Source organism: Marmota monax, unplaced genomic scaffold (genome assembly GCF_021218885.2).
Source record: "Marmota monax isolate L192 unplaced genomic scaffold, Marmota_monax_Labrador192_F-V1.1 WCK01_AAM20220418_F8-fsc00038, whole genome shotgun sequence".
Taxonomy (NCBI): domain Eukaryota; kingdom Metazoa; phylum Chordata; class Mammalia; order Rodentia; family Sciuridae; genus Marmota; species Marmota monax.
In genome coordinates, this window is record NW_026692498.1 from 9,249,324 (window position 1) to 9,275,904 (window position 26,581).

Here is a 26,581-nt window from a genome sequence, read left to right on the forward strand (position 1 = left end):
TATAAGGCACTGATAAAAAATATTTGAACTTTTTAAATGCAAGAGCCCAGAAGCTAGTGGAATGAAAAAACAGAAACAAAATCCTGTCATTTGCAACAACATGGATGGATCTGGAGGTCTATATGTTAAGTGAAATAAAACAGGCTCAAGTATTGCATATCATAAAAGTGTAGAATCTTAAAAATCGAGAGTACAATGGTATTGCCAAAGGTTTGGGAGACTATTGTGGACAGATGGCAAAAGTTTGATCAATGTGTACAAAATGACAATTGGATGGGAGCATTAAATATCAGTGTGCTATTGTACAGTGAGGAGACTATAGCTCACAATAATGTCCTGTACATTTTTAAAAGTTATAATAATAATTTTCACCATGAAAGAAATGATAAGGGCTGGAGCTCTGCCTTAGTGATAGAGCACATGCCTAGCAAGTGTGAGGCACTGGAGTTGATCCCCAGCACCACATTAAAAAAACCTACATAAACAAAAAGTATTGTGTCCATCACAACTAAAAATATTTTAAATAAAATAAATGATAAATGTTTAAGGAAACAGATGTTTGGCCATATTCCAATACTATACAATGTATAATGTGTCAAAACATAAAAGGGTACACAAAATATGTACATTTTTAATGCTTTTATGTATGACCTAAAAACATTTCACTTAAATTATCAAAAAGTCATTTCCTGAAAGAATTTGTGCATACTGGACAGAAATCTGCATTTTAAGATGTTGCACAGGTGATGGATTTAAAGTTAAAGAATAAAACCCTCTAGTTTGCATAAATAATTCCAGATTTTCTGTTTGGTTGCTTGTTTTGGTTTTGTTCAACCAGTCCAACTCCTTCCATTATTATCCTGCATGTTCTTCACCTTTGGAATATCCTGCAGGTACAGTTATGTCAAACCTTTTTTATATAATTAGGTACTTATAATTATGTACTTTCTTGTTCATAAGCTGTCCTTTTAATCATTTATTGTCTCAGGAATTCTTCTTCACAAGTTCAAAGTTTTACTTCTAGAGAGATGACTCTCCTGTCCCATTCTACCAAGGAATAATTAAACATTTTCTGTGAAATTGTTTATGTGTCTCTCTCTCACTAACTGGAACATAAGACCTTATAACAGCAAACTCATATACTATCTCCAAATTTGTAATTAAGTACACAAATATATTGATATAAAAGGCCAAAATGCTATTTGAATAAATTAACAAATCTGATAAAATAAACTGTGGCATAAAAGTTCTGTTTCCTTCCTCCCTGTCCCTTATACTTGTTTCCATATTTCAAAAACTTTAAAATCACTGTCACTATTTAAACTGAAACAGAATTTCAGTTACCAACAGTCAGCATTTGCATTCAATATCCCTCTTTCCTTTATTTTAACCAAGAATATTTATCACTAACTTCTAGTGAAAATTCAGTCCTAACTAAGAAAACCATGCTCTGTTCTTTACACAGTAATATCAGAAAGCCTTTTACTTTTGAGATTCCAACATTCCTTTTCTAAAAAGGACAGATCATTGAAAGGTATATTTAGGGTCATATGGAGATTATACCCACTGAAAGTCCACTGTTGACTTCTCAGAAAGCTCAAAGATCAGAATCATTCACAGAGTAATCTTTTAAGCCGCGTTCAGTTGTCAGCAAGTAGAAGTCTCTTTGCCAAATATTTCTGTAGCTTTATTGAAACTATCTGCCTGTCTAAACCCATTATTCTGCAGCAGTGAGTCACAGCCCATCAAGGAGAAAGTTGAATGAGGATCAACACATTACAGGTCTTGTTGAAAGGAAGCATTTTCTCCTTCTGAATTTACCTCCATAAAGTGATTCCTTTAGGTGATCCCCTGTTCAGCCTCAATGTCCTTTGATGAGCTCCTGGATCAAGCTGGAGGCCTGGGGAGATTCCAAATCTTTCAGTTAGTTCTCTTTTGTGTCATCAACCTCCTAACATACCCACATATTGTACTGGAGAACTTCACTGCAGCAATTCCTGATCATCGCTGCTGGGTCCAGATTCTGGACAATGACACTGTCTCTGGTAATGACACCGGGATCCTCAGCCAAGATGCCCTCCTGAGGATCTCCATTCCCCTGGACTCGAACCTGAAACCAATGAAGTGTCGTCGCTTCATCCATCCCCAGTGGCATCTTCTTCACCTGAATGAAACTGTCGTCAACACAACTGAGCCAGACACAGAACCCTGTGTGGATGGTTGGGTGTATGACAGAAGCTACTTCACCTCCACCATCATAACTGAGGTAAGGTGCCTCATCTAAATATACTGTTTGTATGATCAAAGAGTTTGGAGGTAATACCAAGAAAAAGCTTGCTTTATACATTTAGTCCTTCTGCAGGTAGCAATTGCTTATCTACTTACACTTCGATGCTGTGGAGAATGTATAGTATTGGAGTGAATGAATTGAACAAACAAAACATATACCTATAATTATCATTTAATCTAGTGAAAAAGATCTATAATTTTAAAAGTATTCAAATGTTATACTAAGTCAGTTATTCTCAGTGCTGAAAAACTGACCCTGAGAGCAAATAAATCAGAATCTCTGGGCATAGGATCCAAAAACTAGCATTTTTGATGTTCTTTTAGTGATTCAATGTGTGGCCAAGGATGAGAGATATTGTAATATTTGAAGTATGGACTGCTAAGAAAAGTCAAAGTCAGGACTCTAAGTCACTTACATGATGAGGAAAAATGTTAGGGTTTTAAAAATTTTTGGTAATTGTGCTTTTATATATTTTAATTGTAGTAGCTAAAGAATGTGTATAAGTTAATGGAATAAAGAGATTTGGTGACTTGAAGGTAAAAATGAATAAAGTCATGCAGAAAAAAGGTGCAGAATATTGGATGGTTATGAGGCAAGAGAGAGGCAAGTGCACTTGAAGGGCTAAAATAAGTGGAGAAAGGGCGACCAGGGGAGAGAGACTGTAGGTGAAGCTGGAGATTGGGGCAGGATCCACAAAGCAGAGATCATATGTGGGAGTTGGCACTCTGTTTTCACTGAATGCAAATATTTTAAAGGCTCAAAACCTTCTAAAACTCTACTGTGCATGTAAAGGAAGGAGACCCTCTTTGTTATACAAAATTACACATAAGAGGAATTGAGGGGAAAAGGGGAAAAAAACAAGAGAGAGAAATGAATTACAGTAGATGGGGTAGAGAAAGAAGATGGCAGGGGAAGGGTGGGGAGGGGGGATAGTAGAGGATAGGAAAGGCAGCAGAATACAACATACACTAGTATGGCAGTATGTAAAAAAGTGGATGTGTAACAGATGTGAATCTGCAATTTGTATACGGGGTAAAAATGGGAGTTCATAATCCGTGCGAATCAAATGTATGAAATATGATATGTCAAGAGCTTTGTAATGTTTTGAACAACTAATAAAAAATAATGGAACTAAAAAGTACTTAGAGTAATCAGATGTCTCTGAACTCCAAGTAGAGAATAAAGCATTTGCATAAAAAAGAATGTGTATAAGTTGATAAAATAAAGAGAGTTGGTGGCCTGAAACTAAAAATTAATAAAGTCATGCAGAAAAAAGGTGCAGAATATTGGGAGGATATGAGGCAAGAGAGAGGCAAGTGCACTTGAAAGGCTGAAAAAAGTGGAGGAAGGGCGACCAGGGGAGAGAGACTGTAGGTGAAGCTGGAGATCGGGGCAGGATCCACAAAGCAGAGATCATATGCGGGAGTTTGCACTCTGTTTTCACTGACTGCAAAGATTTTAAAGGCTCAAAACCTTCTAAAACTCCACTGTGCTTTTTTATTTTCCTCCAGTGGGACCTGGTTTGTGAATCCCAGTCATTAAAATCAGTGGTTCAAACTCTGTTTATGACTGGGTCACTGTTGGGAAGTCTGATATATAGCCTTCTTTCAGACAGGTGAGTGACACTTCTCTTTCTTTTAGACTCTTGGTAAAATTAAGTATTCAATAAATACTTATTTCTTTATTTAAGAAATCTGATGAGCTCTCTGTGCTTTGCACTGAACTGTGTACTGGACTCACTTTCTGACTCTAGCAAACTAAGTATTAGCGCTTAATACATACACTGGAAGTTAAAACTTGTTGTGAAAAATTAATTTTTTTCTGCATTAAGGAGGACAGAAAAGGGTATGTTAATCATATTAGTTTCAGGGAGCAATTTGCAGAGTAAATCCAGAATGTGAGGTGTATGAGTAACAGTTCAACAAAGGGAAAGAAAGTAGAGTTCAGGGAGAAGGCACTTGCATGTTTAAAAGTATGTTCCTAGTCTTGGCAATATTCTGAACCACCTAGACCCTGTAAGATAAATGAGCATAGATACTTTAATACTGGTCATCATTTCACACATGCAGTGTAGGCACACATACATATGTAATCATCATTATAAAATCTAAATCTGAGGATTGAGTAGCACTGTGGCCCTGATGGGATGGTAAGTCACTGGATCTGTAACCGGGATACTGGTCCTTGTGAAATGACTTTAATAGGTAACATTTGTAGCCAGAAAAGTTAATTATTAAGAAGTTAGGAGGATGAAACTTAAGAGGTGAGAAGTTTGTGGCTTCTAGCACCCTGGCAGAGCTACAGAAGGCAGTCAAACATGGCTGTCATTCACACATGTCTCCCACAAGAACATTGATTGGAGTGCTGATTCTTAGAGCTACCTAGTATTCTCAGTTCAAAATTGTGAACATACAACAGATAATTGGTGCCTCTATGGCTTTCTAGATCAGAGAGTTCATTTCCCCCTGGTTTTCAGGTCTCTGTACTACCAATTTGTATTGGAGAATGAATTAACAAAACATTTAAAAGAAATATATGAATAAGTAAAGGCTCAAAACCTTCTAAACTCCACTGTGCTTTTTAATTTTCCTCCAGTGGGACCTTTGAGCATAGATTCAGGTTACTAACCATAAACAGTAGAATAAAATGTATTATATTTATATAAATTTCTATTGAGCCACAAGAAAAAAGAAACTAATGCCACATGTAATAACAGGGGCAATATTACATAACCCAGGACTATATAATACATGATTTCAAGTTCCATGAAGACCAAAGCATACAGAATAATATATGGTGTTAAAGTTCATGATCTTAGATATCTTTGGTGAGAATGGTGTCCAGGAGAATGTCCAAGAACAACTTCATGAGACTGATGTTATATTGGTTTAGGATTGGTTAAATACAATGGTTTTGTGAAAATAATTAAACTTGTAAACATTTGATATCTTCACTTTTACGTGTAATGGAAACCTCAATGAAATGCTTAATAAGGGATGTAACAATGGTAGGGATGTGACTATTGAATTAGAAGTATAATTTGATAGAAGGCAATAGTAGCAGCCAGGAGACAAGTTGTAAAAGGATTAACTTCAATACTGATGACAGAGATTTGTAAGATGGCCCTTTCCAATCTAAAGTAGTAAATGATGGAAGGCAGTAAATAAATTTACTTTATTAATTATTTTAATTCACAAATATATGGAGTACATTAATTTGGTGTATTTATATACATTAAATACATACAAACAGTGTGTAATTATCACAACAATATGGTTAATATTTCCATCACCTTAAACATTTAAAAAAATGTTTATATACACATAATAATTGTACTATGAAGTACTATGTGATATTTCATTTTATGTATACCTTATATAACAATAAAATCCAGATAATGAAAATTTCCTTCTCCTTATCATTATTTTGGTTTGGAGCTTTCAAGCTCCTCTCTTCTAGTGACTCATAAAATATACTATGGGTTATTGTGAATTATAGTTGCCCAGTTTTGCTCTAGAACATTAGAATTTATTACTGCCATCCATTTGTGCTTTGGTGCCAATTTTTCAACTTCCTTCTACACCCAATCACCTCCCACTGCTTCTAGTACCAGAAGTTATGGAGTTCAACCCCCTATCAAATGAAGGGACCTCTGCATTTCTGACAAATAACCACCCAGTTTCTTAGAACACTTTAGAGTATGTGTAGCTCACATTTGAAGCTAACATTTGATTTGCATTAATAACACACATTTTATCCACACATTATGTTGACCTGTGTCTTCTCAAGCTTGAAAATTTTCTGCCTTTCTTACCCAGGAAATAGCCAGTGATATTCTGTCATACATAGAATAAAACTTTGAGTTTCTTATCAAGTCTTGCCATTCTATCATATGGCCCCAGCCTCCCTTCCTCATCTTGTCTACCCGCTTCTCCATTCTCTGCTAGTCTTCAGAACATCTATCTAGATTCTACCACATGGCATTTACATTTTCTATTCCTTCTGCCTATAATGCTTTTCCCTGTGCACTTGTCAGCCCAACTTCTAGGTACTCAGAATCAAATCTTACCTTCTGAAACGTCTCTTCCCTGATTCCCTATTTAGTGGTACTTCTACCCATGTTATTCTTGTTGCAATTCCCAGACTTTTTATTGAATGGGTGTATGGGCTCTCTCTTGTCCAGCAAGGAGGTCCAGAAAACTGGGTAGAGGAGTGTGTGGCTGTGGAGTCCCTAAACAAGTTCTCCGGAGGCCAAGCAGGAAGCAGGTCTGATTTTATTGCACAGTTACCACGTATTTATACTAGGGCAATAGCTAAGCAGATTACAGGTAGATACCAATGCAATTTCTGATAACTGTCCTTGCAGCAACCAATTGAGGAGTGGGCCATGGAGCAAGCACAGGCCTCACACCCATGGCCTCACACCCAGATCTGTGCTTACAGGGTAAGCAGTCTGCCACTCACACGCCTGGCATGAGGGGAGTGGCCTGCCACTCAGATGCCCTTAATGTATGCCATGTATGCAGTACTCCATGCACTTATCCCCACAAATGGGAATTTTATAACTTTGCCTTTTAAATGTCTTATTTCTCCACTGAGTGGTAGCAAGGATCAACTGTCTACTGAAGTAGCCCAGAGGAGAGATGATAGGAGTCTGAAGTAAGTAGATATCTTGGAGATAGAAAGAAGGAGTTGGATTTGGGGAATGTAGAGGCATCAAGACCTTCTGGAGATTAAGATTATTTTCCACTATTATAGAACTACTAGTGAGAGAAATGGAAGAATCAAAGAGGATATAAGCTTCTGGCCTTAAAAAATGACTAGTTACTAGAATTAATGCCACTATAGAAGAAGGAAGAGAACTAGAGAAGAAGTGGAGAAATGTTGGTGGAGAAAATCAAGAAATCTGTGTTGGACTTGCTGAGTGGGAGATATTTGGCATTGTTTCAGTCAGCTTTTTTTTGGTGCTGTGACTAAAAGAGCCAAAAAAGCAAATTTAGAGGACAGATGTTTATCTTGGGGCTCACAGTTTCAGAGGTCTCAGTCCATAGGTGGCTGACTCCATTCCTTGAAGTATCATGGTTGAAGAATATAGTGGAGGAAAGTATTAGCCAGGAACATGGCACAAAAGGGGGGTGGGAGAGAGAGAGAGAGAGAGAGAGAGAGAGAGAGAGAGAGAGAGAGAGAGAGAGAGAGAATTCTCCTTACCAAGACAAAATATAAACTCCAAAGGCATACCACCAGTGACCTTCCTCTTCTAGCCACATGCTACTCAACTATAGTTACCACACAGTTAGTCCATTCAACTGGATTTATGCACCAATTGGTTAATACTCCCATATGCCAATCATTTCACCTCAGAACTTTCTTGGATTGTCTCACACACATCAACTTTTTGGGAACAGCTCACATCTGTTCACATCTAAACCAAAATGGACATATATATGGAGATTCAGGTATCTAGTTGTACACGTACATTTGGGCCATAGAAAAGTTCAAGGCTGTGAATATCTTGAAATTTGCTATCATACAAATATTTGTATAGGTAGAGGAGTGAGGATAGGAAAAAATACCAATAAGCACAGTGATACAAAATAGTTTAAACCTGCCTAAAGCAATAACTCACCATGTGCACCATTCTACATCACTGTAACTGAACAGGTGTGTTGCCTCACGTGATCAGGCAAGTTTTTCAGTCCTGACGTCTTTCTTCTTCAGATTTCAAATGCACACAAATTTATTTATTATGTACAATTCAGTATCCATCTATACCCTTCTTCCTTGTGCTCAAGGATAATGTCATTCTTCTCATCTACAATGTTCTTATTGGTTTGGGAAAAGACTCTTTTCCTTGTGTATTCCCATTCATGTCCATGAATTCCCATTAATCTCCATTCCCATCTGTCATGGCAGAGAAATGTCCTATGTGTTTACTATTTCTCTTTCTACATGTTATGAAATATGTGATGTTTTTTAGTATGATAGATTTCAAATCTATATAAGATGTATCTTTTTGTCTAATCTCTTTATTACTTTTTATCATTCACCACTAAGTTGTTTTAGGTCTACTTATATTTTCATGTATGTAGTCTTTTGTTTCAAAATAACCCAGAGCTCCCCATGATAAGCTCCCAACACTTTTATCTATTCTATTTTCCAGTGTTGGTTTCTTTGATTCCCACAGCATCCCTAAAACCACACCTATCTATTGAAACAGGGTTTTCCTCAGGTGAGGGTGACCTTTAACTTCTGATTCTGCCTCAGCCTCCTGATTCACCACCATGTCTGGCAATGAGCTTTAAAATTTTGCATCAGTTTTAGGTTTACAGAAATATTGTGTCCAAAGTACAGAGAGTTCCCAATACCCTCTCCCACAAACAACCTCACATATTATTAACATCTTACATTAGTGTAATGAGTTTATTATATGTGATAGACCAATATTTATATGGTATTGACTAAAGCCCATGGTTTACAACAGGACACAATCTTGGTGTTACATGGTTTTAGGAGTTTTGGCAAAAGTATAAAGCCATGTAGCCACGAACAGAGTATCTCTTTTAAAATATCCTGTCCTCTACCTGTTCATCCCTTCCACTCAAGCTCTGGTAACCATTACCAGAAGAATTTAGTTGTTATTAATATTTTACTGATTATGTTTCATTTCTCAATTTTCCAGTGATTGTTTCATCCTCAATCATGGCTTGAAAAAAGACAGTTCTATCTTGAATTCTCTTATTCAAGTTTAGTAACACAATGTATGTGGCAAGAACCTACATTTTGTAACAGAAGGTAACATAGTTCATAAGACTTTTAATGACTTAGATTGCTAAGTAACAAAGGTTATAGGGAAAATGTTCAAAAGTAAAAGTTTGTCCAGGTATTAATGTCCTAGTCAGCTTTTTCACTGTTGTGAGTAAAGGATCCAATCAGAACAACTGTAGAGGAAGAAAAGTTGATTTGAGAGCTCACCGTTTCAGAGGTCCTTAGTCCATAGAAAGACAGCTCCATTCCTTGAAGCTGGAGGCAAGGCAGAATATGATGGTGGGAGAGTGTGGCAGAGGGAAGCATCTCTCACGGTAACCAGGAAGCAGAGAGAGACTGCTGTCACCAGATGCAATTATATTCATCATAACTGTGACTCAAATAAACCACTTTCTCCAGCCACACCCCACCTGCCTCCATTTAGCACTCAGTTAATCCCACCATGGATTAACTCACTGATTAGAATAATTAGGTCATTTCTTTTCCAAACCTTCTTGCATTGTCTCACATGTGAGATTTTGGAAGACACCACATCTAAACCATAAAAATTAACATTACTGAAAACTTTGTATCAGCTCATGGAACTTTGTCCACGTTAACTCCAGAATGAGACCTTTCCCTGGAGCTCCATGACACAAATATCTCCCTGTTCTTTTTGTGTGATGTCCTTCCGATTCTTATTCTCTGTCTCTCCTCTGTGTACCTCCTATCAGTTCCTGTGCTAAAGGGAACAGTTGCCAGGTCATCTTCTGAAACACACTTCCCGATTTTTAAAACAAACATTTTTTATGACCTCCCATATTTCCTCTTCTTGATATGGCTCCACATGGCATCCAAGTCCTCCACCATGTGTTTTACTGTGCATTCTTGCAACATTCTAAGATTAGCAGGGGTGCTTACATCTGTGAATTTTGTTGTTGAGTAGTATTATGATTCCGCTAGACCACAGTACAATGTCCTACTTGTTAAACATTTTACCCTAATTCTCAAGTTATTTTATCTTTTCTTGTTTTTCACATATTACTTTTGTTCTGAAATAAGCTTACCTGTTCCGATCTTTCTTAGGTTTGGGCGGAAGGTGGTCTACCTGTGGTGCTTACTCCAGCTGGGCATCGTTGACACCGCGGCAGCCTTCGCCCCCACCTTCCTCATTTACTGCATATTACGCTTCTGGGCTGGGTTGAGTGTCATGACTATTTTGATAAATGCTTTTTGTCTCAGTAAGTCAATAATTTGAGACTTTCATTTTCTCCATGCCTGAATTGACTGTGAAATTACCCTTTGCCTGGAATGACAATTATGTACATATTTTATTCCAGTGTCAGAATGGACAACATCCAAAAGGAAGTCTGTAGGAATAGTCCTGATGATGTCTTCCTACAGTATTGGGCAGATGTTCCTTGGAGGACTGGCTTTTGCCATTAGAAGCTGGCACACACTACATCTGGCTGTGTCTGTACCCTTGCTTGTCCTCCTCTTGCCTTCCAGGTATGAACAATCTCCATGTTATTTACAAGAGAGGCCAAGGTGATAACAGAAGAGCTATGTCACTGGGTATGTTTTTGGTTCCAATATTGGTCCCTATTAACACCCCTTGTGCCATCCAAGGTGCAAGAGAGGAAATAGGATGGCAATTTGAATGGTGGTTGGCACTATGCATCACCATTTTTGTATAATAGGCAGAAAATTGTCATGAAATAATTGTAATACAAAAAATAAAACATTTTATTATACTTTTATGAGTGCAGTATAATAATACATAATAGTGGAGTTCATTGTGACATACTCATAAATGCACATAATATAATTTCCTATGTCTTATTTTCCCTTACCTCCCTTTTGCCTACCCTCTCACTCCCTCTGATTGTCTTCCTTATGGTATCTCTTCTACATGTTTATTTTTTTAATTGGTGCAGTATGATCATATATAAACATGGAGCTCATTGTGATTTGTTTATACATGGACATAGCACACTTTGGTTGATTTCAATGCCCAGCATCTCTCCTTGGCAACCCTCATCTTTGCCTATCTTACTCTGCTATACTGTTCTCCCTTCTATTCTCATGAGCTCCTTTTATTTTTCCCTTTTTCCCCTCTTTACCTTTCACCTATGAAAGAAAACATTCAGTCTTTGGCTTTCTGAGTCTGGCTTATTTCACTTAGCATTATGCTTTTCAGTTCCATTTACTTACCAGCAAATAACATAATTTCATTCTTCTTTATGGCTGCATAAAACTCTATGTGTGTATATACCATATTTTCTTTATCTGTTCATCTGTTGATGGACACTAACAATGGTTTTATAACTTGGCTATTGTGAATTGCACTCCTACAAACATTGAAATTCATGTATCACTAGAGTATACTGACTTGGGGGTTTTGGCATAAATTTCCTAAGTCTGGAACAGCTGAGTCATGTGGTGGTCCCATTCCTAGTCTTTTGAGAAATCTCCAAACTGCTTTCCAAAGTGATTTTACCATTTGCAGTCCTACCAATGATAAATGTTATTTTATTCAGTTTTTTTGCCACTGTGATTTAAAGACCAACCAACAATTGTAATTATCTTTTCACATTGTTCATTAATAGTGTATATGAATACAACTGACCTTCTATGTTGACTTTGTATTATGCTATTTGGCTGCATTTTCTATTCATTAGCTAAAATATCTTTTTTTCTGGAATCTTCAGGATTTTTTACATGGAAGACCATATCATCTGCAAACAGATAATTTTACTTTCTCCTTTTACATATGGATGCCTTTTATTTCTTTTTCTTGCCTAATTAATCCATCTATAATTTTTAGTTCTATGTTGAAAATAAGTGGTGAAAGTGGGCATGCTTGCCTTATTTCTGGTCTCTGAGAAAAATCTTTTAGTCTTTCACCATTGAGTATGATGTTCACTGACTTGGGTCCTACAAAAACATTATGATATGTGAATTAAATATCAAAATTATATATCAAAAATTGGAATGCAAATGGATGATTTATACCTTTTGATCCTTGTTTACTGATCTCTATAATTATTTTCACACATTAATGGACAGATATGTCCCTCATCTTAGTGAAAGAGAAGTCCAGTGGAAAAGGAGGATTTGGTTAGAAATTACACTGCCACAATAATAAAGTATGTATAAATGGAAAGGCAAATGAATCTCAAGGTTTATGGAAATTAAATGGTTGAATATTTACTGTATCTTTCTTGTCTTCTTTAATCAGGAAGCTGGTGGAGTCCTTCCGGTGGCTGATTGTCAGAAATCAGCTAGAAAAGGGTGTAAAGGAACTTAGAAGAGTTGCACACATAAATGGAAAAAAGAATATTGAAGAGACCCTGACCATAGAGGTGATCTGGAAGGGGGACTTGGGATGAAATGACATGAACTCATAATCACACTGGGCTATGTTCCTGGGTCTCTGGGGGTGACTAAAGGGTCTGAATGAGAATGCTGAATGAGCTCTTACATCTCGTCCTGGTTCTTCATTGATTCATTGTAGAGAGGGGATCTTGAAAAAACATATCATGTATTTGGACATAGATGTTGCAATTCATTCATGGAAGTACACAAATTGTACCCTAATTCATTTCTCACTACTTAAATAAATCATGGTCCCTTTTAAAGAAAATCAGAAAGCTAGTAAGACAAAGAGTAATTGACCATGAAAAAGATAGCATGAAAATTATTTTTTAATTCTATCTGTTTATTTATCAATTCAACAAATATTTATTGTGCAACAAATGAATCACATACTCTTCTACACAATATAAACATGACAGTAAAATATATAAAAGTCCTTTCCTACTTCTTTTGACATTTAACATTGTTCTCACTAGAGAGTAATAAAATTGCACCTCTGTGAAAAATCTTTGGACAAATATTTTTTTTCTTTTTTTCTCCCTGAAGTTCCCTCCTCATGGGAGCCAGATTCTGATGTGGGTTATTCAAAAATTACTCTCATTAACACATTTAAAAATACTTATGCATCTACTGTGTGCCAGCAGGTTAATATATATTAATAAGCAAATAAATCAGATTCTCTGCCTTTAAGGAACTTACATTTTAATTTGGGACAAAAATTAAGAGACAATTACAAAAAGAGTGATATGACAAGTCACGTGAAAAGAATTTTTGAGAGAACACAGCTTTAATGGACCAAAAGGTATTGGGGGTTAACTGATAAAAAGGAAGCTAAAAAGCACTTCAGGCATTACACAAACTGCTTGGTGGAGGGACAACTAATAGACTTCCCCACATTAACCCTGAAAGAGAGCAAATGCCCTAGACTAGAAATTGTTAATAAAGGAAAACACAAAGGATAGATTCTATGGCTACAAAATTATTGTATCCTTCTGACTCACTAAATAAATTGACACATTCTCAATTTCCCCAAAAGTCTTATTTTTATAGCATGTTCTTGAAGTCCAGAATATTTTTTAATTGCCATCATTTGAACTAAAGACTTCACTCTTGATAGAAGAGCACTCTAACACTGAGCTACACCCTGACCCCCAGAACCAAAACACTTCAATGAGGTCCAAATGTGGATAAGACTACTTATGTGTTGTTCTCTAATCATAGAACCTGTATTTGTAAATCCATGGAACTCAAGAGACAAAACACATACTGATGATAGAAGTTTAGAATAACTACTGAAGACATTCCCATTCAAAAAGGAGATTTGAGATACAGAGTCTATAGAAATTATGAAATCAAGAAAGGCAAAGTTTAGAAATTCTGCGAGTAGGTTTAAAGGCTTGGAAAATTGAAGCAATTTGGCTCTCACAACCTCTTGTCCCTTGGCTCCAACTTCCGAATTTCTTCCCTCTCATAAAATGCATAAACATATTTTCATCTAAAAGATGTTTTAAGTTAGCTTATCAGTGTAGCATTTTGGGGAGCCTTTCTCATTTGATACTATTTCTGTTCCCTTCAGTCAAGTTGGAAATGTTTATTGTGACAAATATTTCTCAAAAACATTGTGGAGCTCCTATGAACTTCATTGGGGTTTACAAAAAATTGTAACAATCTAACAAATATCTTTGATATAAACCCTTCTCAGCTTTGGGTGCCTGAAATGGCTGAAAGAAAACACATCTAATTATCTTAGAAGTTCTATTGTTTGTTTGAGATCTGATCCCCCTGAGATCTTGAGAGACTTTGTACAGGAGGTGATGTATATGCTAATTACCCAATTTGTTCATGTATACAAAACATACATTGTGCTTTATAAATGTCAACTAAAGTTATAATTAAGTACTAAGAAATATTGTTCTTTCACATGCTGGACCTTATCTGTAAATTAAGACTTATTTCCAGCCATGTTTTCCCGAAAATGTTCCAAAGCTATTCCTCAATGGTAGTTTCAGTTGCCAAATGGAAAGGCTGAAAAATCCTAGTTCTTTTTATTTAGTTTTACTTCAATTTACCTTGCTCTCCTTGATTTTATCATTATCAAGAAATCAGAATATTTCAACCCACTGCCCAATTCTACATCCATTCCAAAAATTTAAGCTATTTTTTTACAGTGGCATTTTGCTCCTAGTACCAACATGTAATGAGTTCTCTGTTTTTATGGAGTAAATTGTCCCTAAAAATATAGTATCTTAAAACAGCAACATGGGCAGTGATTAACGGGGTTCTGTGGTTAACAGTCTCTCACAGTTTGTGGTCAAGATATTTATTGGGGGTGTAATATCACCTAAACTCTCCCTGGAAGAAAGCTTCACTTTCAAGACCAGTAACATGATTTGGGGAAGGATTAAGTTGCTCTCAGACTCTTGGAATAAGGACTTCATTCCCTGTCATATTGGTCTCACCAAAATAATAGCATTTAATTTAAATGTAGAGCTGGATAGGGGAATCTAGCAAGGTAGAAGTCACAATTTTTCATTATCTACCTTTGAAAGTAGTAATCCATTGCTTTTGGTGTATTCTGTTTACTGGTAACAAGTCACTATCTGCAATCCATAGTCAAGAAGAGGGGATTACAGAATTATGAAAATCAAGAGGTGGGGATTAATGAGGGCTACCTTTCTTTTTTCCACGTTTTTATTGGTGCATTATAGTTGTACATAATGGTGAGGCTCATATGAGAACAAAATATAACAATATAATTTAGTCAATATCATTCCCCAGTATTTCCTGTTTACCTAGCCTCCTACTCCCTCCTTTCTAATCTACTAATCTCTCTTTGATTTTTAGGAGGTACATCTCCACCTTTGTTTTCCTTCTTCCTCTCTACTTTCTACATAGGAGGGAAAACACACAACCCTAACCTCTGAGTTTGACTTATTTCACCTAACATAGTCTTCTCTAGTTCCATCCACTTTCTTGCAAATGACACAATTTCATTCTTAATGATAGATTAATACTCCCTTGTGCATATACACAATATTTTTTAACCATTCATCTGTTGATGGACACCTAGGCTGGTCCCATTGTTTGGTTATTGTGAGTTGTGCTGACATAAATATGTGTATGCATGTACCACTGTAGTATGATGAGTAAGTCTTTAGGATAAATACCAAGGAATGGTATATCTGGGGCACGTGATGCTTCTATTCCTAGACTTTTGAGGAACCTCCATACTGATTTCCATAATGGTTGTACTAATTTTTAGTTCCACCAACAGCCTAACAGTTTCCTTTATCTCCACACCCTCTCCACCATATGTTATTGTTTGTATTCTTGATGGCTGCCATTGTAACAAGAGTGAGGTGACATCTCAGTGTAGCTTTCATTTGCATTTACCTAATTTTTAAAAAATGTTAACTATTTTTTATTTACTTGTTGTCCATGTGAATATTTTGAGAAGTGTCTCTTCAATTTATTTGCCTATTTACCATTTAGGTTAGGTGTGTGTGTGTGTATGTGCGTATTTGTGTGTGTGTGTGTGTGTGTGTGTTTAGTTCTTTATGCATTTTGGAAATTAATCCTGTGTCAGAAGAGTAGCTGACAAAGATTCTCTTCCACTCACTTCACATTTTAATTGTTGTTTTCTTTGCTGTGCTGATTCTTTTTAATTTTATGCCATCCCATTTATTAATTCTGGGCATTATTTCCTGACTTTTGAGTGTCCTTTTGAAGGGTCAGTGACAATGTTGAAGTGTTGACCCAGTTTTATTCTAGAAGTTGCATAATTTCTGGTATAATTCCAAAAGTTTTTGATCAATTTTTAGATGACTTTTATGCAGGATAAGAGATAGGGGTTTAGTTTCATGCTTTTACGCTTGGTTAACCAGTTTTTCCAGCACCATTGGTTAAAAAGGGTATCTTTTCTCCAATGTATGTTTTGGTAATCTTATCAAGGATTAGATGATTGTAGATGTATTGGGTCATCTCTGTGTTTTCTGTACCATTGGTCTATGTGTCAGTTTTTACACCAGTACAATTATTGTTGCTATAGCTCTGTAGTATAATTTGAAGACAGGCTTTGTGATGCCCCCAGCATTGCTTTTTTGGCTTAGAATAACTTTGGCTATTCTGGATCTTTTATTATTCCAAATGAATTTTAAGACTGTGAAGAGTATCATTAGCATTTTGATGAAGATTGCATTGAATTTATATAATGATTTTTGTAGTATAGAGATTTTAAGAATATTAATTGTGCCTTCCCATAAACATGGAAATCTTTCAATCTTCTTGTGTCTTTTTCAATTTCATTCTTCAATCTTGTATAATTTTCATTGTACAGATCTTTCATATCTTTTGCTAGATTTATTCCTAGGAATGTGTTATTTTGATTTTGGTTTCTTTTATGTGTTTTTGTTTATTTGTTTGTTGTTTGCTTTTTTGTTTTGAGTTTATTGTGAATTGCATTATTTTCCTGATTTCATTCTCAGAAGATTTATTATTGGTGTACAACAAAGCTATTTATTGTGTATGTTGACTTTGTAATCTGCTACTGTGCTGAATTTGTTTATTAAATATAGCAGTCTTCTGATCAAAGTTTTAGATCTTCTAAATATAGGATTGTATCACCTGGAAATAGTGATAATTTTACTTCTACTTTTCCTATTTTTATTCCTTTTATCTTCTTCTCTCATCTAATTGCTCTAATGACAATTTCTAATATATATTGAATAGAAGTTGTGAGGATATAAATCCTTGTCTTGTTCCAGAATTTAAAGGAAATGCTTTCAATTTTCCCTCATTCACTCTGATATTGGCTTTGAGTTTTTGGCATATACTATTTACAATATTGAGGTAGTTCCATCTATCCTTCCTTCCTTCCTTTTTTGTCAAGAATAGGTACTGAATTTTGCTAAATTATTTCTCTGCATCTATTGACATGACTATGTGATTTTTGTTCTTAAATTTATTTATGTGGGAAATTACACGTATTGATTTGTGAATGTTAAGACATCCTTGCAAGATTGGCATAAAAATCAACTTGGTATTGGTGTGTAATCTTCTAAATACATGATTGAATATGATTAGCTAATATTTTATTAAGAATTTTTTCATCTTAGTTCATCAGGGTAATTGGCCTGTAGTTTTCTTTCCTGGATGTGTCTTTATCTGATTGTAGTATGAGGATGATAGTGGCTTTATAGAATAAATTTGGAAGTGTTCCATCCCTTTCTATTTTGTGGAATAATTTGAGGACCATTAGCATTATTTCTTCTTTGAAATTCTGGTAGAATTCAGATAAGAATCCATCTGACTCTGGGCTATTCTTTGTTTGAAGACTTTTCATTACTTCTTCTATCTCATTGGTAGTTATTATTCTGTTCAGGCTGTCATTCAAAGCTGTGAACAATTATTTCCATATGAAAAACAAACTACCCCTTTATTCAAGTTTATACTCTGACCATCTTGATTGTTTTTCTTTTTCTTTTTTTGGTTCTGTTTTAGTTATGCAAGACAGTAGAATTTACTTTGGTATATTTATACAAGCATAGTTTTTATCTTATTCTATTTAGGATCTCAGTCTTGTGGATGTACACAATTGTGAGGTTCATTGTGTTCTATTCATATGTGTACATATGAAATAATGTCAGATTAATTCCACTGTCTTTTCTATTTCTCTCTCTGCCCATCCCTTCTTTCCACTTTGTCTAATCCACTGAATTTCTATTCTTCCCCTCCTCCCACCTTATTTTGTGTTAACATTCATGTAAGAGAGAAAAATCTGACCTTTGGTCTTTTGGGATTGGCTTATCTCCCTTAGCATGATAGACTCCATATCCATCCATTTTGTGGCAAATATCATAAAGTTATTCATTTTATGGCTGATTTATATTGCATTGGGTATCGTATATATGCCACAGTTTCTTTATCCATTCATCTGTTGATAGGCATCTAGTTTGGCTCCATAGGCCTGCTATTGTGAATTGTTCTGTTGTAAACATTGATGTGGCTGCATCACTATAGTACCCTGATTTTAAATCCTTTGGATGTATACTGCGGAGTGGAATAACTGGTGTTTCCATTCCATTTTTTGAGTAATCATCATACCACTTTCCAGTATGGTTGCACTATTTTGTAGTCCCACCAGCAATGTCTGAGTGTTTCCTTTTCCCCACATACTCAATAACACTTATTGTTCCTTGTATTTTTGTAATTGCTATTCTGACTGAAATGACATAAAATCTCATTGTAGTTTTAATATGCATTTCTCTAATTTCTATAGATATTGAACCTTTTTTTCATATATTTGTTGACCATTCCTATTTCCTTTTTTGATATGTGTCTTTTTAGTTTCTTGTCCCATTTATTGACTGGTTTTGGGTGAAGGTGATTATGGTTGTGGTGATGGTGGTCGTGGTGGTGTTAAGCTTTTTGAGTTCTTTTTATATCCTGGAAATTAATGCCCTATCTGAAGCGTGGGTGGCAAAATTTTTCTCCCATTCTGTAAGCTCTCTCTTCACACTCTTGTTTGTTTCCTCTGCTGTAAATAAGCTTTTCAGTTTTATACCAACCAGTCTGTTGATTTTTTATTTTACTTCTTGTGCTTTAGGAATTTTGTTAAGGAAGTCTGTTCCTAGCCAACATGTAGTGTTGTGCCTACATTGTTTTCTATCAGGTGCAGTGTTTCTGTCTAATATCTAGCTGACCACCTTAATCTTAGCATCTTTTCTTTCATAGGTAGAGTTAATATTGATAAAATCACCATATGACCCAACATGATCTACACGTTCAATGCAATACCCATCAACATATAAACTCTTCATAGATCTAAAAAAAGAAAAAAAATGAGTCCTAGAATTCATATGGAAAGACAGGAGACCCATAATTGCCAAAACAATTTTGAACAAAGAAAATATATCACTGGATATATCATAATATCTAATTTAAAATTATACAACAGAGTTGTATTAAGAAAAATTACAATAAATGCTGGGAAGATGCTGGGGAATTGGAACTCTGATATTTGAACTCTGTAAGAATGTAAATTACTACAGTCACTATGGAAATCAGAATAGAGATTCCTTAAAACTAGAAATAGAACCACCATATTACCAGGTATGAGTGCGTAATTCAGTATTTATCCAAAAGACTTAATATTAGCATACTCTAGAGATCCATTTACATAAATATCTATGGCAGCACAAATCACAAGAGCCAACTAATGGAGCAGGTATTCATCAACAGATTAAGGGATAAAGACAATGGTATATTTATACACAACAGTGTTGTGCTCAGCCATAAAGAAGAATGAAATTTTGTCATTTGCTAAAAAAATAAATGGAATGTGAGATCATTATGTTAAGTGAAATAATCCAGACTCATAAATTCAAGGTCATATGTTTTCTCTCATATGTGGAAGTTGGATAGAAAAAAGGAAAAAAGGAGAATCTCATGAAAATTGAATAAGATTTTCAGAGTAAAGAAAATTATCAGGGGGAGGAAATAGAGTTCAATGGGGTGTTAGTTGGAAATGAAATTAACCAAATTATGTTATGTGCATGTGGGAATAAACCACAATGAAACCCACTATTCTGTATGATTGCTATTTGCACCAATAAAATTTTGAAATTAAAAAATTATTCCTCATGTGTGCTCTCAAGTTGATGGTTTCTGCTTGCTACTTGAGCACTTTGAGCATACAGGCACTTTTCCTACTCAGTAGACAAAACATCTCCCAAACAGATTATATTTTTCTTTTAGTTATCTGGTAGGAGGAAAATAGTTATAAATCATGGCAGGGAAATTATGTATTTTCTTGCAAGCATAAACTCTGCACTATCTTTAAACCAGGCAGTAGCACTAGATTTTAGCGGGGCGGGGGGGGGGGGTCAATATATTTTCATGCCAAGTAGTACTAGGGAATGAAGGGATTCAAAAAGATCAAATGCCTCAACTCAGTTATAACCATCCCCAAATAAGTCCTATTTCTCAATTAAGGCCAGGTCTTTTCACAAAAGAAACCATATTCCACTGCACAACCAGCACACTGGCTTCATACTAGAGGTTTGAAGCATAGAAGTTAACTAGTGAGATCAAAATAAACACACAAAACTCAATTTAGCTTTTTCTTTGACCAGGTCTGAGATGGCTCTCCCTCGGGCTCCTGCCTCGAGCCACCCAATAGGGCAGCGAGGTTTACACAAACTAGCAGGAGAGAGAGCGCATGCCAGGGAGTGGCCTTTTATTAGGGAACAAGAAATTCAGGGGAAAATTCCATCCAATGAAGGTCAAGGGGGACAGCATTCCAAGGTCAGGGTCAGTGATTGGTCTCAGGGTTGATGGTCAGTCACACCCCCACACGGATGGGCTCTTGCACCTAGAAAGGGTGGGGATTTGTTCTGACCCAGTTTAGCCAGAACGCCTCACACCCAATCAGGGAGGTGCCCAATCACTTGTGAGAATGGCTTCCCACACCATATAATGTCATATAAACCTGACATTATTCTTAAAACTTAGTCCTGGGACTTGTTCTTCATATTTTTCTGCCCTCTACCTGTGGAAGATGAGGGTCTCCTTATATACTGCTCTTTATATACATCTTCTGGTTTTCACATTCCACTTTAGATTGGTAGTCAGTCACTACTAGTAAATGTCTTTCTTAAATGCATTCATAGCACTTTACAAGAGCTACTGAAGTCTAAAATCCTCACAATTATTCCTTTTTTAAAAAAATTTGAAATCCTGGGATCACAACCAACCCATTCCAGTTTACCACCAGTGAAAATTTAAATACCTGAATTACAACTGCATGCACCAGCTAACACCACTATGGGATATTCATTGGATGATCTAGTTCTAGATTCTCATTATACAATCAATTTATTTGACTACTACCATACAATTACAAGTATTATAGATCTGCTTTCCCAGAAACTGGGAAATCTGAGATTTGTGTGCAGAAGGTTTATTGAGGTCTTCTTTCAAAACATTATCTGTGAGGAGAAAAAAAATGAAAATAGCCAGAAATAAAAGTCAGAGTATAATGCAGTTGTAATAGAGAACCCAGGAGATCTTGCAAGAAACACTGGAACTAGGATTTCCCATGAGAATTCCTCTGCCTTGAAGCAAGGAAGCATGGTTCTAATATGCTTGAATTCTTCAGTTATTGGATAAGGACAAGGGTATAGCATTGGGTGAGGAGATTGTCTTTATCTAAGGGCAATTCACAGTTGGGGCCACAACAACCAGCCATCAACACTCCCAGAACCTGGAGAAGTGAATAAAACATGTGAATAGGATACAATAGCATCCACTAAACAGAGATTAGCAAACTCTTTTGAGAATAATACCTGTTTTTGTAAATAAAATATTATGGAACATAGTCAAACCCATTTGATCTTGTATTATGAATGACTGTTTTGTGCTACAGCATCATAATTAAGCAGTTGCAATAAAAATCATTGCCTGTATGGCCTAAAATATTTATTTACTGGAGCTCCAGGGAAAACAATTGTCTGTGGTATCCTGTGCTAAGTCAGTATAATTTTTGTTGTTGTTGTTGTTGTGGGGAGGGTGTTTTTGTTTTGTTTTGTTTAGTTCATTTGATTATTTTTGTTTTGTTTTGGGCTACTTTGGGGGAGTTGATTTGTTTGTTCTGCATCAGGGATTGAAGCCAGGGTACTTAACCACTGAGCCATATCCCAGACCCTTTTTATATTTTATTTTGAGACAGGGTCTAGGTAAGTTGCTTAGTGTCCCACTAAGTTGCTGAGGGTGGCATTGAACTTGCAATTCACCAGCCGCAGCCTCTTAAACTGCTGGGATTACAGGCATGTGCCACCATGCTCAGCTCACTGTATTTTTATTATCAGAAATAAAGTATTACTATTTTGAAAATTATTAAGTGCCTTCTCTCTTGTTGAATACATTTGATATTATTTTGTGACACTGAGCAATCTTTAATAACTCCAGTAAGAACGTGAGGGGCTACTTTCACTTTTTAACTGATGCGTAATAAATTTACATACTTGGTGATATTATGTGACATTCTGATGCATGGATACATTGTGTAATGTTCAACTTGGAGTAAGGATATCTATCATCTCAAACAGTTATTCTTTGTACTGAGAACATTCAAAATTCTTTATTCTAGCATTTCTGGAAATACAGAATATGTTATCATTATCAATAGACACCCTGCTGTACCATAAAACACCAGAATATAACATTTAGGTACCTAATGACCAACCTTCCCCAAAATAAAAAGTAACAGTAGTGTCAGGCCTAAAAATTCTAACCTTGAAACCAAATGTTTTTGCAACTATTATATTTCACATGGAATTTCACCTGCTATAACATCTGGCCTGGGTGCAAATCATACTCCATTGACAGATAACCTACTTTTTACACTCTTGTAACTCTGTACACTCCAATCATGAGTGGAGGTAGCATGACTACAATACCTAGAAAACGTCCACTTGGGACCAAATCATAAAGTGGACCTAGCTTTTATAAAATCCATTGATGTACAGAGATAAACTCTAATTCTAACAATGAGGGAAAAGTCTCATTTCCAGTGAATAGGAAAGAAAGGTCAAATCCTTAAACAAGTAGCTTTTCATTGTTTTTGATTTACAGTGAAAATCTTTTGTTTAATCCTTTTTACCTATCATAAAATAAGTGTTTAAACTGGCTTTATTTGTAGGTAGTTTTCATTCTCCCCAATCACTTTGTAGCTCACGCTACATGAGGTAGATCATTTAGCATCCATATTCCCAATGAGTCAGATGTTTCAAACATAGTGAGCATATTTATCTCATCCTCTAGTACTTACTACTATACCTGCCCATTATTGACATATTATAAGTGCCTGTTGTTTTTGTTGTTTCAGTATGTGAAATCCACCATACAGAAGGTGTTGGATGCAGTCCAGACCAAACCATCAATTTTTCAATTGTTCCATGCACCCAAAGTGATTATGAGAACCTTCTGCATGTGCTTTTCCAGGTAAGTACCATCTGATGTTTAGTAACTTCAAAATGTTTAAGATGCAGCCACATTCCTCCTTTCAAAAATTATTAGCCATGAGGGACAAATATGGTAGAGTAGAGAAAGGTTGCACCTTTCAGTTTCTCTATGGCTTTGAATTGAATCAAGTGAATACTGTGTCTCAGTGAGGTAGATGTTTAAGGGAATTCACTAAAATTCAATACTGGACAGTCAAAGATTTGGAGAGAATCCTGGATGGCATCTACCATAAGGAGTAGAATACATGCTGTTAAAACAGGCACACAGAAGATTTCATCCAGGAGAATTCAGTTCAGGGATACAGAGAGGAGTGCGACTTACTTTCCCATGGAGTCTGGCGACTCATTTAATCAGCTGAAGATATTTAGGAAGCCAAACAGGCAGGCATGATTACATTCAAGGATTGAGCCTTGGAAGGCCATAGTCCTGGGTAGTGAAGTGTGCTGTGCCCCCTCACCCAGGGAACTTGGTTACCTTATGAATAAAATTATTAAAAAGTGTCTGGGATTGGGACAACCAGAATAGATTGCCATCGACCTGGTCTTATTGGTTTCTTTTACTAATGTCTCCAGAATATGACAAAGAATATGACAAATAATGGATAGATCTCAACTGTGGGAACTTTCCATTTAGATCTTTGCCTCATCTCTTCCCTAAGCATACATTAACCTAGACTTTCTAGACAACATTCCAACAGATGGTAATTCTCATACATACTACCTTGTACTGATGAACTGAAAACCTAAGAGTCATTTCAATGAGCTTTGAGTCGGACCACTCCATATTTGGTTCTAGGTATATCAATTAAGAAAAAGGAGAAAGGGTTACTAATCCCCAAATCTTTGCTATAAGATGCACATACCCCCAGAAAGAATTGGAAGGAAGATCAGTCTGGCATTTGTAGTAAATATGCATCCTTGGCCAGTTTCAACCACCACAATGAAGACAATTCTTTCATTAATTGTTAACAAATTTTTTGTTCTTCCAATTGTATTTGCAGTGTGGTTTGTATGCATACATAAGTATGTGAGAATGTATATATGTATGTACATTTTCTTTTTCATATTTTAACAGATTTTTATTTTATTATTTTGTTTTTTAGGGTTAGTGAAGTTTTATCTTTTTTTCTATTGTGACTCTCTCTCCCATATTCTTCTTCTAATACTAAAACTTTTCTGTTCTCTCTCTCTCTCTCTCTCTCTCTCTCTCCCCCCACCCCATCCCTCTCTCTCTCTCTCTCTCTACTTTATTTCATTTTTTAAAAATTTTCCTTCTTGTTTTGGGGCTTCACTTTATGCCTCTTTTCTGCTTTGTTTCTGTCCTTTATAATATTCTAATCTTTCTTTTTCACTTTTTCCCATTTTTTTCTCTTAATGAACCAAAATTTTCCCATATTTTAACACTATTTTATGTAACTTATGCCCACACCATTCATATTTTTACAGTTATTATTATTTTGGAAGTCATAGTTGACACCTGGTATTTCCTTTAGTGATATATTCATGGCTGATTGTAATTTTTGCTGTTGCTAATTTTTGACCCCACCATTTCTGTTTTGTGGCTTTTAGTGCTGAAAATGTCATAGTTCATCTCTGGTATTCATTTTAATGCTATATATAATTTACTACTATTGTTACTGTTATTTATTTTTCTTTTTCTGGGAGATGCTGGAGATCTGGTTTTAACACTTTACCTTCATTTGGTAGATATTATGCTTCTGAGCCACACACTCTACCCATTTAGGAGACAGTACATTTTCCTCCATATACTACCTAACTCACTCAAACTTCAGCAACACAATATCACAAAGAGTAGGAGAGAACCCCAAAATTGACAACCAGGAATGGCTAGAGGGACTCAGTGCTCACTCATGAACATATTTCCTTATAGAAACAGCAAAGATAAATAACACTAAGACTGTGAATACCACATCTATGAAGGATTTCAAAATAGATTGCTCCCATACCCTTTTAATATACACAGAATTATCAAGTCTAGAAAAGCAATCACAGAGGGTATATTCCTTATGCCCTTGTATATATAACACAATTGCCTGACCTACCAGAAAGACTCCCCCATTTGAAATCTCATAGAAATTGGAATTCTCAAGCTCCAATGCAATACACACTATTAGATTTTACTAAGCTTGATATATGTTGCTTCAGGATCTTCTAGCTTTCAAGGTCTGTGTTGAAAAATCTGACATTATCCTAATTGGTTTTCCCCTGTAGGCAATATGATTCCTTTCTCTTGTGGCTTTTAAAATGCTCTTTTTATTCTGTATGTTGGGCATTTTTATTATAATGTGACTTGGTGTGGATCTGTTTTGATTTTGTACATTCAGCATCCTGTAGGCTTTTAAATTTGGAATTCAAATTCATTCTTCATGTTTGGAAAGTTTTCTAATATTATTTCACTGAATAGATTGTTCATTCCTTTGGTTTGTACCTCTATGCCTTCCTCTATCCTAATAACTCTTAAATTTGGTCTTTTTATCCTATCCTATATTTCTTGAATGTTCTGTTCATGGTTTCTTACTATTATCACTGTGTGGTCTATGTTCTTTTCAACTTTATATATTTTATCCTCATTATCTAATATCCTGTCTTCCAAGTGGTCTACTCTGCTGGTGATGCTTTCATTTCAGCTTTTAATTTGGTTTATTGTTTCTTTCATTTCAAGGATTTCTGTTCCTTTTTTCTTTTTTTTGAACCTCTGTCTCCCTGTTGAGGTAATTTTTTCCCTGTATTTGTCAAATTGATCTTTCACTGCCTGTATTTGCTCTCTTATGTCTTCCTTGAGTTCACAGAACATTTTAACCATGTGAATCATAAACTCCTTCTCTGTAATTTCTTCTGCTGGGCTTCCAATGATTCTAATGATGTGGTGTGTTAATTTGTTTGGGGCACTTCTTCCCTTGTCTTTTCATGCTGCTTGTGTGTCTTCCTTTCCAGCTCTGTGGGTCTGGAGTGTTATTGTTTTTACCCTATAGGTTTTTAGTGCTCTTGTAGGGTTCCAAGACCTCTCATTTGTGGGAAAGAACAGTGTTAACAGGTCCTAATATCAACAATATACCACTTATGAACAATTTGTTGTTATTAAGACATTTACAGTTTAGTCTCAATGTCCAGAATTGTTGGATTCAAT

At 35.8% G+C, this 26,581-nt stretch overlaps 1 protein-coding gene across 2 annotated transcripts in view; it reads left to right on the forward strand.

Annotated features, from left to right (window-relative positions):
- The first annotated feature begins 876 nt into the window (after positions 1-876).
- The window catches only part of LOC124093175 (steroid transmembrane transporter SLC22A24-like), a 43,317-nt gene continuing 17,612 nt past the window's right edge, over positions 877-26,581 (forward strand). Inside the window, exons 1-7 of one of the 2 annotated variants that reach the window (XM_046445461.2) lie at positions 877-893; positions 1,729-2,266; positions 3,802-3,905; positions 10,121-10,275; positions 10,375-10,543; positions 12,276-12,399; positions 23,298-23,413. In XM_046445461.2, coding sequence (XP_046301417.1) covers positions 1,865-2,266; positions 3,802-3,905; positions 10,121-10,275; positions 10,375-10,543; positions 12,276-12,399; positions 23,298-23,413 — 1,070 coding nt within the window. In that variant the 5' untranslated portion in view covers positions 877-893; positions 1,729-1,864. Of the gene's footprint in view, positions 894-1,602; positions 2,267-3,801; positions 3,906-10,120; positions 10,276-10,374; positions 10,544-12,275; positions 12,400-23,297; positions 23,414-26,581 lie in introns of those variants that run through there. The other variant, XM_058579553.1, reaches the window with a different exon arrangement.